Below are 16,368 nucleotides of genomic sequence, written 5' to 3'. Positions count from 1 at the left end.
TGTTGCTGGGTTCAGCAAGGCTCAAAGGATAAGAGTAGGCACTGGTTCCTTTAGTCTTCTTTTTGAAAAGGATTGTCTAACTCAGGCGTGGGTCCAGGATTCGATTCTCTCTCTCTCTCTCTCTCTCTCTCTCTCTCTCTCTCTCTCTCTCTCTGTGTGTGTGTGTGTGTGTGTGTGTGTGTGTGTGTGTGGTGTGTGTGTGGTGTGTGTGTGTGTGTTTGGGGGGGGGGCACAGTTTTACTGAATTTGCCCCTTCCCCCACACCCCTCAGTTCTAGCATGGTACACATGTGTAAAATATTTTAATAATAAATAGTTTGTCATCATAAAACATTTTAATTTAATAATAATACATTGCTTATACCAGTGAATAGCACAGTGCTCGCAAGCCATTCCCTTATAATTAGCACTTCCCCCTCCATCTGAAATTGCACAGTATTGTCAGTGTCTGTCATGCTGCGTACAGTTTTTTTTTTATCAGCATTTTAGTGGGATAATGTCCCTCCAACTGTTTCCTCATAGCCTAGTCTCTTGCCCCTTCACTTCCTGTCCAACTTCGAAGAGGTATCACAATTTCTCTAATCCATTTACTCACAGTAGTTTGTTCAGATTTGCTCTCCATAAAAATTTTCTGTTGGTCAAGTTGTCATTTTGGTTAATACTAAGTCTATTATTCTGCTTCAATAAGTAAATAAGTCAAAACAAAGGTAGTAATCTTGCTCGACATTTCACTTTTCTCCATGAAGCAGCACAGAGACATTAGTCTCATGATGAACTGTGTGCAGATAAGTTAAGAAGAGAGATTCAAAAGTTGCCTGGATCATCAAGTTTTGGAGAAATTAGCAAAAGCTCAGATATCCTTCAGCAACAGTGTACTCATGAAAGAATGTGCAACAGAAATGGTAAAAGCTGCTGAGCACTTTAAAACACCTGCTTTGTTCTGTAGTGGCTGTAAAATTTGAATTATTGATGTGGAATAAGCATAAAAAGAAACTAGACAATTTAATTCCAAACTGTCAGTATTATTCTTTGTCTATGGATAAGTGTCATTTCCCAAGTTGCTGCAAATGGAAACAAGAATATAAGGAAGTAAAATCTTCAAGATTTAAATCCATCATTGATGAAGTCACCAAAGAGTTTCATAGTTCCAGAATGCACAGAATGTGCATTGATATGAAACTTCCTAGCAGATTAAAACTGTGTGCTGGACTCAGACTCGGACTCAGGACCTTTGCCTTTCTCTGGCAAGTGCTCTATTAACTGAGATAACCAAGCATGTGCATAGGTAGTTCAGTAGGTAGAGCACTTGCCAGCGAAAGACAAAGATCCCGAGTTTGAGTCTCAGTCAGGCACACAACTTTAATCTGCTAGGAAGTTCCAATTCCATAATTGTTTTAAAGATTTTAAATCATTAGACCTGGTTATAATTTTGTTTAATATTCAGTGAACATTAGTCTTTGAAGTGATCTTCAATAAGAAGTGTGTAGTTTACAAAATGATCCATGCATGCTATTCAGAACAGAAAGATATGTCACACTGTTTGAAGTCATGCCCCAAGAGCGCTATCCAAAACTCACAGGCTTCACTCTTAAAGTAAAAATATTTTTTCTGATCAGCATATGTTTGAGAAAGAACTTTTCTACAATTACATACATTCAATCTGCTCAGCATAATGCAGCGAGCGATAAGTTGCTTGGATGTGAACTTCATTTCACTGCAGTGCATACTGAAAGTTGTATTACAGAACTTGTCAAGACAAAGTTAAATAAAATTAACCTAAATATTTAAATATCTCATTAACGTAAGCTCAAGAGTCTGTGATAAATAAATAAATATGGCAATTATAGTAATTTCTTATGCGACTTACATATAGGGATTAGATAGAGCTCATGATCCTATGATGACTTAAAATTGTCCCTGCTGTTGGTTGGTGTGGTAGTGTTGGACCGTAATGGCAACACACGAGTTAAGTTGGGGGAGGGGGGGGGGGACTCTTGCCAAAGGGGAATGTCTCATGAGCCATGCTTTGCAATGCCTCATTTAGCATAATGCCTAAGAAATTGCAAACCTTTGAAAACTATATGTCTGAAAGCTTTTGAAGTACATTTTTCACATGAATTATGGCAACACCAACTCTCACAACTTTGATAATGCCACGATTTGCGCAACATATGGTCAAAGTGCCACTCACAAATGTAAACACTGACCTGTGAACTATATCTACATGAGCACGTGTATAAGAGGAATGCTGTTTAATTTGTTTTTGCTTGCATTTGGGACATCAGTTTTTCTGGTTCCCACATCCCACCCAACACCACCTTCCTTCCTTAGTGGAGGGCTTTTCTCTTTCCATCTTGCCTCAACTTTGTGTGGTTTGCCAGTTGTACCAGTGCATTCATGCACTATATTAGATTTGTTGTAGACAGCAGACATGGTCAGCCTGTGGATGTATGTATTTGCTTCCCTACATGGCAGTCACATGCTGACCATTCAGCTATAGAGGCAGACTGTTGCGTCAGACGGAAATGTTGGACTACAAATGATTTTCAATATGTAGTTTCATATAAGAACTACTAAAACACCACCATTATGCAAACCTACCAATTGTTGAAGTTAAATGCTACTTAAGTTTCAACAAAACTATTGTTCAAGCATCTGCCAGTTGGGTCTGATAACTCCTAGAAAATTTGTGGTTGAAAACTTTAGTAAGTTTACGAGGAAAAAGTTCTTTCAAATGAGTGTCATGTGGTTACTTAAAATCTCTTTCTCTAAAGTAGCTATGGCTCTGAATCTGAATGTTTGTTTGAATGGTGCTTAACACTGACTATTAGAGATAGGAATGGGTATGTTATGGTTGTATTTTGTTTAACTTACAGTACAATACTAGACAAAATAATATTTATAAACTAATCATTAATAATATTTTTCATACACTTCTTATGCGTTCATGATAAAGATTCGCTTTACAGAGTGGTACTTTCTACACACCCTTATCTTGCTTGTAGTTATGAGATGTCCACTCCTATGGAAGGTACAGAATTCTTAATGTTTTGACTGCTGATAATTGGTTCAGTAACTCACTAGTGAAAAGTTTGTTCCATAAGACACCTAGAGTAAAAGTATTGTAGTATTCTTCACTTGTAATAATGGCAGAAACTGATTTCAGAACCTTTAGGCACTAATAAGATGAACATAATACTATTGAAATTTTAGTAATGTCTTGTCCATAAACTTATACATTAATCTATTAATACTACAATTTGAAATAGAAATATACCTAAAAATGAATGAGACTAAGAGGCATAAAGCTATTTCCAGTACAGTAATGTGTCCAGTATTACATCTATGCATTGATGGTAATGTAATTCATATAACCAAACCATGCACAAGTTAAATTTTATGTATGTGCAAACACATTTCCAGTACATGTGACTTTATAATCTATTATGCAGTTAATGCTCTTCCAGTAAGAATGTACCAAAGAAGCCATCATTCCTGAAGCGTGATCTTGATGCTAGAGCTCACTCAGAAGCATATCGCTTGACATTCCGGTTACCAGCTAGTGAGAAACTGGATGGTAGTATAGATGCTACGCTATGGACACCTTATAACAAGCGGCATGTTTGGGGACGCATGTTTCTCTCCCAAAACTTCATATGCTTTAGCAGCAGGGTGAGTCAACTTAGAATAATAAGGATGAGTGGTTTAATATCATTTTGTGAGTATAAATGTGAACAAGTGCAAAGGGCCTATTAGACATTCATGAACTTCTCTTCATTCTTTTGGATCTTTTGTTACTGTTTACTACTTCATATATGTCAACTTTTTTACAGTTCACAATGAGCACATTTCTCATTTTATTTTAGGCACATCTTGAACACATCTTGGATGCCTTGAATATCTGCTCTAACATCAGCCATACTGTTTACTAAGAATTTGTAATTGCCGGAAGAATGATGATGTTTTCACAAGTCCATCATCTGAAATCTATATTTTCACATTACTGTGCTTATCATTGCAAGATGCACACTAAGCTCTAGTCAAAATCATGCTTTATGCCTATTGTTCTTTGAACTTCAGTGGTGTAGTTTTGTTGTATTGGTGGTACTTTATATTTTGTCACCAATGTTATGTAGTTACAATGTATTTTACCAGTGGATGGCTTCTCTCTCTTGCTTGCTGTCCTGCTTGGTGAACGCTTTAGTATCTTCCATCTTGACACCATCTTCATAACCTGATATGTTTACTCTGATTAGCACTCGTACCTTTGGGACTGTTTTTAGACTGATTATCAAATTCATAGCAGTTTACAAGTAATATCCGAGATTTTGTCGGTGTAACCGATTGATGATATTGTTTTGGGCATCCAGCCAGGCTGCTGATTTTATTTTCGTGTGCAATATTATGGTAGCTAATAAATCACTGGTGATCGTTTGTGGTTGGAGTCCACATAGTGAATACTCTCACGAGACCCTTACTCATGGCACCTGATGACAGTAATTGTGTCAGTCTTCAAAATATTATGAACAAAACTTAAAATGTCAACTTGGCTTGATGCTAAAAACACACACAGTTTGGAAATTTACATATTTTCTTCTGACTAGTACTGATTGTAGTTGCCTAATTTATTATTAATCCCAATTCTTCTTACTCACTGCGCCATAGGATTTTGTGTAGTGTACACCAGAGTGACATATTTTTATTTTGTGGTGTTTACAGATATCAGTTATGAACTGTTGTAAAACTAACGCTAGTTCTTTCTTTTTTATGCACATTTATTACATTCAGTCAGTCGCCAGTTACTGTGATTTAACTTTCTTAGGACTGTTTGTGGACCAAAAACCATAATCTGTATGAAGTGTACGACATAAGACAACCACAAATTTATTTCGATAATAAATTTAAGTGATCAGAATTGAAACAATTTTTATTGGTAGTTTTAGTAGATATAAAAATTCCTTTAAACATAAAACTGTTCCTGCATTTTTGAGAAATATTAGTTACTGATAGAACTTAAACCAAAGTAAGGTATCAAAATGAATTTCTCTACAGTTTCCAAGACAGTTCACCATGATAGTGCTGACACACTCATGACCCATGTACGAAACAGGTATGCAAATAGTTTATACACTTTGCCATTTCAGAAATGCTCTACCCTTTGTTTTTGTCATGAAAATTGATCATCTTCTGCTGCCAAAATAAATATCTCCCTTCACTGTTGCATTAGTGAATGAAATGTATATATGCAGCCTATCAGTTGCCTTTTGTATATACTTTATCAATGTACTTTAACACAGTATGTTTCTAAGGTGACTGCAAGGCTGAAATTGTACACTCAGTTGACCTAGTCAAATGTATGAGTTGCTCATTGTAGTTGCCTTATCCAAGCAGTAATCATAATACAGAGATTTGAAAATATATGTTCAGTCCTACTGTCTGGATTCATGTTAATAAATATCTTGCACACTGATTGTTTTGGAGTTTATATAAATTCTTTTTTTTAGCTTTCAATATTTAAATGTTCTTGTTTTTCCAGACATTCAAAATTGAATAAAACTTGGGACACATTGTTGTCAGCATTTTTCAAACTAAACTTTAGAAGAATTGAGCGATGTGATAGAGAGCAAAAAATTGCTGTTTCTAGGTGAAAGGCTTGGTCAGTCTGGTATTACCTTTGAAGGATATCAGCTTAGTAGAACGAGCAGAAAACCAGGCATCGAATCCAGCAGTAAATAATTCAGTTCTCATCACTTCGGCAAACCACACAAGTTTCCTCTTCGCACAAATTCAAGATCGTGATTTTGTTGTGCAAAAAATCTCGGAGCTTCTTGCCAGGACAAGGCTTGCTGCACCGTAAGTTAGATCTTTAAAATAAAATTAAATTAAAATACTTCTGATCTTTAAAGTACAGTTAAGTTTCCCATTGCTCTGTGTTAATAGGTCAGTGTACAATTCAGAAAGTGCTCATTCACCAACTTCAAGCAGTGGAAGCATTAGTCAGGGAGAGGAAGCAAAACCAGGTAAAGCACCAAGACATTTTAATGTAGTGAATTAGTAACTGCCATTATACATATTTTGTAAACTATAGTTATTTAGTCACTTGCACATAATATTTTGCAACAAAACGTTTATGGAACTTTACACACACCTCTTTTGTCAGTATTGTGTTGTGGGCATGGGATCCTAAGCCATTACAATACTTCTTCCTCTTGTCTGTTGTAGTTTCACTCGCTGACTACATTTTTGTCCAGACTTGCTCTCAAGGACACATTCCCTACTGACAACATAACTTGCTCAAAGAACATTGATTTTGGATTATTTTACGCCACACATTTCAGTTAACTTATGTTGAATTGTCACTTATGGGTTTAATCTGTGCCTTTTCAAAATTCTTTGTGGAAGCACTGGTCTTGGGGAAAGTTTGCCAAATACCCAGCATGACACCAAGACTGTGTGGGGTGGGTCACCAGGTATCTGGTTGGTTGCAGCCTTCTGACTGTGCAGGGAGTGCCGTACTGATTCCTAAGCTGTTACCTTACCTCCCTGCACGTGCTGTAGAGTAGGTGTCCATCCATTTGTGGGCACTGGAACTCCAGGCAGTGGCAATCTAGTCAGCTGGTTGGTGCTGTGGCTAGGTGGCACCTGTGGGGACAGCCCTTTTTCTGAGTAGGCTGTGAGAAGGCTGATACCTGCGCAGTGAAAAGACCAAAGTTTTCAGCCAGTGGCAATGAGACCTTGGCAGTCTATTTAGCTTGACTGAAATTCTTCAGTGCAGACTTTTACAACCAATTCTGGTTCTTGGCCACACTATGGGAGGAAAGGAAAACCAATCGAACTGCAGAAACGTATTCCCTACAGTTCCTGGTTTGCATCCCTGGCAGATGGAGGGTATTTTTTATTTATTGAGCCATTGTCCTTTGTGGAGAATATTTAAAATGTATTTAGAGAAATTTCTTCCCTTAGCAAGTCATAAAGTGGTTCCATTTTAATTAAAACAGCAAATCCTTCCCAATTTCAAGTATGACACTCTTGTAAAAAAACTTGGTACTGTACCTGTTACCATAACACCCAATAAAAGCTTGGACATGGTACAGGGTTTAACTTTCCATCTGGACTTAATGCTACAGATGGATGAAGAACTACACAAACACTTAGAGAAGGAAATATCCACTTCATAATTGTGCATGGCGAGGCCTGCCAGACAAGCTTTGCACTGGAGCATTCTTCCGTGGGAGGGGGATGTGCTTCCTGAGAAAGTAAAAATCATGATTTACCTGCATATGTGTAGCTGTATATTCCAACCCTGATGTGGTGCTTCAAAAGCTTATGTTTTGGATATAGGACTTTCCAGTGTACAAACAGCTCATTTTGTGGAGTCTGTGATTGGCGACTTCATAGAAACACCCCTTGTCAGCTACCAATTGTACGTGTCAGTTGTGGAGACGATCACTGTCCCAAATCCCAGACATGTGCTACCGTAATAAAAGAATAGAAAATCCGGGAATGTAACATCTCCAGTCACCTCTCATATTGTGAGACTTGGAAAAAGCACAATTCCTGCTATTCTATCTCAGTAGTACAACTTGGCAGTACCTAGAGTACTGCAGCACCAGCTTCAGGGACTTCGACTCCCCACACCTGGCTGGAAAAGCAGAGTTCTATTCTGACTTGTGTGAGGTCCCAAGGTTGCCTCCTCATTTTCAGTTACTACCCTCACAGCAGACAAGTGCTCACAAGAATCTCGGCCTTCTAAAGTATTCTAAGAGAAAAGAAGAAATGTTCAGAGAAGACTACCCTTGTGACCACAGAAGTGCCTTATCCCTCCTCACCATCAGACTCTGAACCTATATTTATTGATATTGTACCACCTCCACTGGTGACACAGTGATCTTTGGGTCTGACCTGTTCTCTTGGCGCCTCAGTGTGATAATTCAATGGAACTTCAGTGGCTGTTATTGTCACTAGCCAGAACTGGAAATACTAATATCTTCCTGTTCTGTCACCTGCCTTGCTCTCCAACAAATCATTTCATTTATGTGTATTTTCCAACACTTCAGGATTACCATACATTCTATAGGAACTGTTCTGGCCCGAGAGAGCACCTGGAGGTGTCTATAAATTGGTTCACACAGATGTCATCAGTAAGTGTATTCCCCTCTATACTACACTGGAAGCTCTAGCAGTGTGAGTGTGAATGATCCTGATGATCACCATTTCTAACATTTATTTGCCCTCCAGGCACGGCACTTATTGTGAGGTAGCCATTTTAGACTGACACCTCACCACCTTCCCTTTTCTCCTAATTGAGGAGTTAAATGCGTACAACCCTCTGTGGGGCAGTACCATGTTGTTTGATAGGGGCCTTCTGAATGATCAGCTTCTTTCCACACTCAACCTCTCTCTCTTCAGTGACTGTAAGCCTACCCACTTCAGAACAACACATGGCATCTCTTCAGTGATCAGTCTTTCAGTCTCTTCCTCCAATCCTATGGCTTCATTACAGTGTATGCTACATGATGATCTTTGTGACAGTGACCACTTACTAATAATGCTGTCACTTTCTTGTCACTGCTTCACTGGCTACGTGGCACATTGGCAGCTGTGGGCCTCTGCTGTCACCTTTCCCCTTTCTTTGTCAGATGGCTTCAGTGAGGTTGTGGGAGACATTCACACTGTGATTAACTACACTGCTGGGACTGCTCTCCCACTCCCCCCCCCCCTTTCTAGGTCCCATATTCTTATAGTCACTACCTTGGTGGACCAAAGACATTACAATAACTGCTCACGATCGTCGAAGTGCCCTGCACCATCTCAAATGACATCCTTCACAGATGCCCTCATCACTGTTTAACAGCTCCATGCAAAGGCTCACTATGTAATTACACAGTAAGAAGAAATGTTGGGAGTTACACATCTCCTTTATGGGAACATACGCTTCTTCATTTCACATGTGGGCCGAGCTGCTTAGTCTTCTGGGGCCACCAGAGGCCAACACCTGTTCTAGGTCTATTGATGCATTGGTCCCTACTGAACACCTTGTGACACACTTTGTGACAGTGATGGCTTCCTCTTCTTACCTGGCTGCCTTTCGAGCACGTAAAAACAAGTTGGACATCCCCTATCCTGAACCCCATAACCCTGAATTATATACCGAACCTTCCACTGACTGAAACTGCTTCAGGCTCTTGCCTCATCAGACAGTATAGCTCTGATTAGAGTCTTAATAAGATGATTTGATATCTGAATGTTACTCAGACTCCATCTGCTAAAGGTCTTCAAACTGACTTGGTTAGAAGGTGTTTCCTCTTCACGGTGGAGAGGTAGTGTCATCTCAGTTGTTAAATCAGCCAGTAGTTCTTCTTTTTTTTTTCTTTTTATCCACATAATCACCTCTTGGTGTCATCACATTTCACTTACCCTATGTGTCTGAGGCTTTTGAGGCTCCCTACTGAGTTTTATTCATCATTTTTTATCCCACTGATTATTTTGGCTTAGAGTAGGTACATTGCTCAGCTCCAAGAGAATGGCATCCCTCAGGGCTACACACTGAGTGTCACCCCATCACCATCAATGGGATAATGACTTCCATTGGACCAGTGGTCACCCATGCTCTCTACGTTGATGAATTTTGCATTTATATAGCTCCCATTCTGCAGGGCTGACTGAATTCCAGAATGAAGGACATTACAGTACATGCACATGCCGTGCAATCTTTGTTAATTTGTTACCGATCATGTAGTACATATTTTCTAGTTGCTACCTAAGATGCCGCATCAGTTACATAATACCCTTTGGGGCCAGGATTCTTTTGCTGGATATGGGCTTGTGGACCCTGGGATTCCTGAGCTGAGGGACTGCTAAGTTCCACCAGTCCTCTGTCACCGTAAGCTGTGGGAATCCTTCAGCAACCACTGTATGGCACAGCAGTGGAATGTTGTGTGTCACAGGGGACAGGGATCTCAGCTTGGCTACCCATATCAAGAGATGATAAAAATCTCTATAACAAACCCTTCAGTCTAGAGATTTGCTGTGTGCCAATGAGATGCTTGGCTGTTGATGTGGAACAGTCATTAACAGGCAACCTCTGTGGAACCTGCTGCACCTCATTTGAACAAAGCTTACTTAGACACATGGGGCTATGTCTGGGTGGACTTTCCTTTCCCTAGCAGCTCGAAGGCAAAGTATTGCCCATCGTCCACTAATGGAGACAGAAAGTACACAGTCTGATGATGATGATGATGATGATGATGATGATGATGATGATGATGATGATGATATCATCCACTCTGATGTCTTTCTCGACACTTCTTTGGAGGCAGTGGACCTTGCTGTTCAACTGGGAAAATCATCTCACTCCAAGACTGATCCTCCACTCATTGCGGGCTCCCCTCCCAGCAGAAAGTTGGGATGAAAGTGCTACCCAAACGACAGACTGCTTCCATCCTGAAGTGGAACATTAATGGGATCAGCACCCATGTGAAGGAAATGGAACTCCTAGAACAGGAATGCACCCTTTGCTTGTGTTTGCAGGAAACATATTTTACATTGTGTGATGCCCCTATACTGTGGCGCTATATGCTTTGTTGTAAGGATGCCTGACTGGGGAAGGGGCCAAGGGAGGGGTTGCTGTGTTTGTCAATGTCAATAATTCAAACCACTCCTCTGCTCTCATCCTGGCTACTGACCTGCAAGCAGTTGCAGTTGAAATTCATGTGTATTGGAGGATCACTGTTTGCTCACTTTATTTGCCTATGCAAGATGCAATAGATTCTGAGGCTCTCGCAGATCTTACGGAACAACTCCCATGACCATTTCTCCTTCTGGGAGACTTCAGTGCCTATTCTGTCTCGTGGGGCTCGACCTCTGCCAGCCCTCGGGGTCACATTTTGGAAAGCTGAGCATCCTCAGCACAGGTACTCCCACTCATTTCTGTGCTGCTACAAGGTCACTCTCGGCCATTGACCTCTCTTTCTGCTTTCCAGCCCCTTGTGGACTCTGTTCAGTGGGGAGTCATTGACAACCTTCACTAGTGACAACTTCCCACTCTGCATTCATCTACTGGTTGGAGCTTTAACTGCACAGAATCCACCAAAATAGATGGACAGCAGGGCCAACTGGATGCTGTTCAGCCAGCTAGCTGTGTTTGAATACCACAGCAGCATACAGGAGTGGGTGGACCACATCACATGAGTGATCCACCATGCCGCTGACTTATCAATCTCATAGCCCTCAAGTCATCTTTGAGGCAGCCTGTTCCCTGGTGGATCAGTGAGTGCCACTCAGCAATCTAGGAAGGGCGTGCAGCTCTTAGACAGTTTAAGTACTGCCCAACAGCAGACAACCTCGAAGTCTTTCAGGTCACGAGAGCCAAGGCTCAACACATCAACTGTTCCACTTCTACAAAAGTCTGGGAAGCCATCAGGAAGATTACTGGTAAACACAGTTATTTACCAGTAACAGCAGTGCTGAAACAGGGGTGTTTCCAAACATTTGGAGACAATGGCAGAGCTTTTTGTAGCGGCTGCTGCTGGTGCCAGCCAGGATCTGGCATTGCATCAATCGATCATCCCTTCAGGCATGTGCTCAAAAATACCCTCCATATTTTGGATCTCCGCAGACGCAACAGTTGTGCAAGCAGAGAGATCCATTTGGAACTCTACTGGGGTGGTGTAAACTAGCTCCTGCACATGACCACAAAAGAAAAAAAATCTGTTGTTGTTGTTATTGTGGTCTTCAGTCTTGAGACTGGTTTGATGCAGCTCTCCATGCTACTCTATCCTGTGCAAGCTTCTTCATCTCCCAGTACCTACTGCAGCCTACATCCTTCTGAATCTGCTTAGTGTATTCATCTCTTGGTCTCCCTCTACGATTTTTACCCTCCATGCTGCCCTCCAGTACTAAATTGGTGATCCCTTGATGCCTCAGAACATGTCCTACCAACTGATTCCTTCTTCTAGTCAAGTTGTGCCACAAACTCCTCTTCTCCCCAATTCTGTTCAATACCTCCTCATTAGTTATGTGACCTACCCATTTAATCTTCAACATTCTTCTGTAGCACCACATTTTGAAAGCTTCTATTCTCTTCTTGTCTCTTATCGTCCATGTTTCACTTCCATACATGGCTACACTCCATACAAATACTTTCAGAAACGACTTCCTGACGCTTAAATCTACACTCGATGTTAACAAATTTTTCTTCTTCAGAAACGCTTTCCTTGCCATTGCCAGTCTACATTTTATATCCTCTCTACTTCGACCATCATCAGTTATTTTGCTCCCCAAATAGCAAAACTCCTTTATTACTTTAAGTGTCTCATTTCCTAATCTAATTCCCTCAGCATCACCTGACTTAATTCGACTATATTCCATTATGCTCGTTTTGCTTTTGTTGTTGTTCATCTTATACCCTCCTTTCAAGACACTGTCCATTCCGTTCAACTGATCTTCCACGTCCTTTGCTGCCTCTGACAGAATTACAATGTCATCGGCGAACCTCAAAGTTTTTATTTCTTCTCCATGGATTTTAATTCCTACTGCGAATTTTTCTTTTGTTTCCTTTACTGCTTGCTCAATATACAGATTGAATAGCATCGGGGAGAGGCTACAACCCTTCTCACTCCCTTCCCAACCACTCCTTCCCTTTCATGCCCCTTGCCTCTTACAACTGTCATCTGGTTTCTGTACAAATTGTAAATAGCCTTTCACTCCCTGTATTTTACCCCTGCCACCTTCAGAATTTGAAAGAGAGTATTCCAGTCAACATTGTCAAAAGCTTTCTCTGAGTCTACAAATGCTAGAAACATAGGTTTGCCTTTCCTTAATCTTTCGTCTAAGATAAGTCGTAGGGTCAGTATTGCCTCACGTGTTCCAACATTTCTACGGAATCCAAACTGATCTTCCCCGAGGTCGGCTTCTACCAGTTTTTCCATTCGTCTGTAAAGAATTCGTGTTAGTATTTTGGAGCTGTGATTTATTAAACTGATAGTTCGGTAATTTTCACATCTGTCAACATCTGCTTTCTTTGGGATTGGAATTATTATATTCTTCTTGAAGTCTGAGGATATTTCGCCTGTCTCATACATCTTGCTCACCAGATGGTAGAGTTTTATCAGGACTGGCTCTCCCAAGGCCGTCAGTAGTTCTAATGGAATGTTGTCTACTCCCGGGGCCTTGTTTCGACTCAGGTCTTTCAGTGCTCTGTCAAACTCTTCACGCAGTATCGTATCTCCCATTTCATCTTCATCTAGCTCCTCTTCCTTTTCCATAATATTGTCCTCAAGAACATCGCCCTTGTATAGACCCTCTATAAACTCCTTCCACCTTTCTGCTTTCCCTTCTTTGCTTAGAACTGGGTTTCCATCTGAGCTCTTGATATTCAAATGGTTCTCTTTTCTCTAAAGGTCTCTTTAATTTTCCTGTAGGCAGTATCTATCTTACCCCTAGTGATATGCGCCTGTACATCCTTACGTTTGTCCTCTAGCCATACCTGCTTAGCCATTTTGCACTTCCTGTCGATCTCATTTTTGAGACATTTGTATTCCTTTTTGCCTGCTTCACTTACTGCATTTTTGTATTTTCTCCTTTCATCAATTAAATTCAATATCTCATCTGTTACCCAAGGATTTCTACTAGCCCTCATCTTTTTACCTACTTAATCCTCTGCTGCCTTAACTATTTCATTCCTCAAAGCTACCCATTCTTCTTCTACTGCATTTCTTTCCCCCATTCCTGTCAATTGTTCCCTTATGCTCTCCCTGAAACTCTGTACAACCTCTGGTTCTTTCAGTTTATCTAGGTCCCATCTCCTTAAATTCCCACCTTTTTGCAGTTTCTTCAGTTTTGATCTGCTGTTCATAACCAATTGATTGTGGTCAGAGTCCACATCTGCCCCTGGAAATGTCTTACAATTTAAAATCTGGTTCCTAAATCTGTCTTACTGTTATGTAATCTATCTGAAACCTTCTGAGATATTTTTGGCCAGCAAATTGGTCCATGTTGTCCAATCCACCTACATGGATACACCTGATTTAAGTAATTTCATGTTGTGGTATCATAGCGTGGAGAAACTCTATTCTTCTGTAGCCATATGTTTACTCTTACTTCCAGAGGAAAGTCTTGAAGTAGCTCTGCCAGAACCTTTCTTAAAATGACTGTCTAATTATGGCCATTTCAATTATCAGGTAAAATGTAGTCCTATTATTTGGTTGTCTAAAATTCCCACCCATACACTAATCTTAAATTTATCTTGACTGCCATGCTTGTAAATCTGATGTAGGTTAGCACTGGAGCAACAAACTTTTCTTTTTTTATGTATGTTGTAGATTATACCTTGATTAAATATCAATTTGTTGGTAAACATAAAAACTCATAAAACAAGTAACAACAAAGTAGAAATAATTTCGTACATTAAATCTTGTGTGATAATTAACCTTGATTTCAGAACTCTGCATATCTGACTATTGCGTTACCTTCCCTCAATACGTTTTTTTGTCTTAAGTGCTTAGTCACAGAGTTCCTGCTTCATGCATTCAACAATCCACTCAAAAATCCTCATACCCCTCTCAAAGTGATATCCTGCTGCCAACCAAATTTACAAAATATCCATCCTTAAGTTCCACTTACTTCAGTAGTACAGAATTCAGCAGGTTGCTAGGGCACCTGAGGTGGTGCTTCACTGACACGTTCTGCTCCTAAGGCACCTTACAGTGTATCCATTGTGGGGATCTATACTCACTGCACAATGTGTGGCAGGTTACAACACATGTGAGTTGCCTAAGGTGGAGAGTCAATGTGGGGACTGGCTGCCTGGCCTTGGCCATGCACTGTGTGTGCAGACAATTGGCCACTCCTTCAGCAGGGTTTGCACAGCACACGTGGAGAGATGTTTGTCAGTTATCAGGAGCTTCAGTGTTAGGGGCATTATAAAGCCATTTAGGAAAATAGGGCTGGAAAGAAGTTCAGTGTGCACTTGGTATGGGGGCCTCATTCGAGATGTCAAGGAAGCTGTGGCTGCAGCTGTGGAATGCACAAGGTTCAGTCATCTAATTGTGTGGCTCATATCAGCACCAGTGATGCCTGTAGCTAGGATTCTGAGGTCACCCTCAGTTTGTGCAGACAGCTGGCAGAAGTGATAAAGGCTGCTGGCCTCACTCGCAGGGTAAAATCAGAGCTCAAAATTTGCAGTACCATATCCAGCACTGACTGAGGTCCTTCAGTTTGGAGCCTAGTAGAGGGTCTCAACCAGAGTCGCTGTTGATTCTATGATGTCTTGGCTGCATATTTCAGGACCTGGAGGGGTGGAAAATTGTAGAACTCTCCTTGATATGTCAGTGGTACTCTACACACAGGAAACAGCTACTCGTGTAGCTGGCTAGGCAATAAGTTGATGTCCTCAGATGATTTCTCACCAGTCAGTACTCAGTGAGCAAAATCAAATCACGTACAAAATAAAGACACTTTGACTGTAAAAATTTTCACAGTTAATTGCCAAAGCTTTTGTAACAAAAGTTTCAGAATTTGCCCTTACCGAGAAAGTTGTTGTACTCAAATTATTGTTGGAACCAAGAGCTGGGTGAAACCTGAAATACAAAGCTCTGAAATATTTAATAAAGTATCAAACATATATCAAGAAGATAGATTAGATGCTATATGAGGAGAGTGTTTGTTGCAGTTGGTAAAAATATTCTCTCTATCGAGGACAATATTGACTTTAATTGTGAAGTTACCTGGACATGAGTAACTAGTGTAGGTGAACACAAGTTAACCATCAGATGTTTTTATTGGCCACCTGACTCCACCATAACAGTAGTAGAGTTTGTTAAAGAAAGCTTAGGCTCAGTTATATGGAAGCACGTAAGTCATGCAATATTAGTTGAGGCAACTTTAACCAACCAAATGTACATTGGGACACCTGTGGATTCATTGCTGGTGCTACAGTCAGTCAGTCTTGTGAAACAGCTCCGAACACGTTTTCCAAAAATGATCTTGAGCAGCTAATTCAACAGCTCACATGCACTGAAAACATTTCAGACCTTGTAGTTGTGAACAGGCCTGACATTATCAACAGTATCGGTATAGAGACAGGAACTAGTGATCTTGATGTCATAAAAGTGACAATGGTTATTGAAGTTACTAAATAAATCACTCAAGAAGGCTAGGAGAGTACTTATGCAGGAAAATGCAGATAATCAATTGTTAGCAACTCATGTAGCCAGTGAATGGAAATCATTTAGTTCAAATATGACAGATGTAGAAGAGTTATGGGCATAGTTTTTACTGATCGTAGATGGCATGCTGGAGGTGTATGTGCTGAGTAAGTGGGTTAAGGACAGAAAAGAACCAATGTAGGTTAATAACAACAATCAGAGAA

At 40.4% G+C, this 16,368-nt stretch overlaps 1 protein-coding gene across 2 annotated transcripts in view; it reads left to right on the top strand.

Moving 5' to 3' along the window:
- LOC126480040 (TBC1 domain family member 9) overlaps positions 1 to 16,368 on the top strand; it is a 164,534-nt gene that overhangs the window by 35,295 nt on the left and 112,871 nt on the right. For both annotated transcript variants that reach the window (XM_050103836.1, XM_050103835.1), the window contains exons 8-10: positions 3,467 to 3,671; positions 5,644 to 5,852; positions 5,940 to 6,019. In XM_050103836.1, coding sequence (XP_049959793.1) covers positions 3,467 to 3,671; positions 5,644 to 5,852; positions 5,940 to 6,019 — 494 coding nt within the window. The remainder of the gene's footprint in view (positions 1 to 3,466; positions 3,672 to 5,643; positions 5,853 to 5,939; positions 6,020 to 16,368) is intronic.

The sequence above is a fragment of the Schistocerca serialis genome, chromosome 1, assembly GCF_023864345.2.
Source record: "Schistocerca serialis cubense isolate TAMUIC-IGC-003099 chromosome 1, iqSchSeri2.2, whole genome shotgun sequence".
Taxonomy (NCBI): domain Eukaryota; kingdom Metazoa; phylum Arthropoda; class Insecta; order Orthoptera; family Acrididae; genus Schistocerca; species Schistocerca serialis.
Note: the sequence above shows the minus strand (reverse complement) of the source record. Positions and strands in the feature narration are given on the sequence as shown.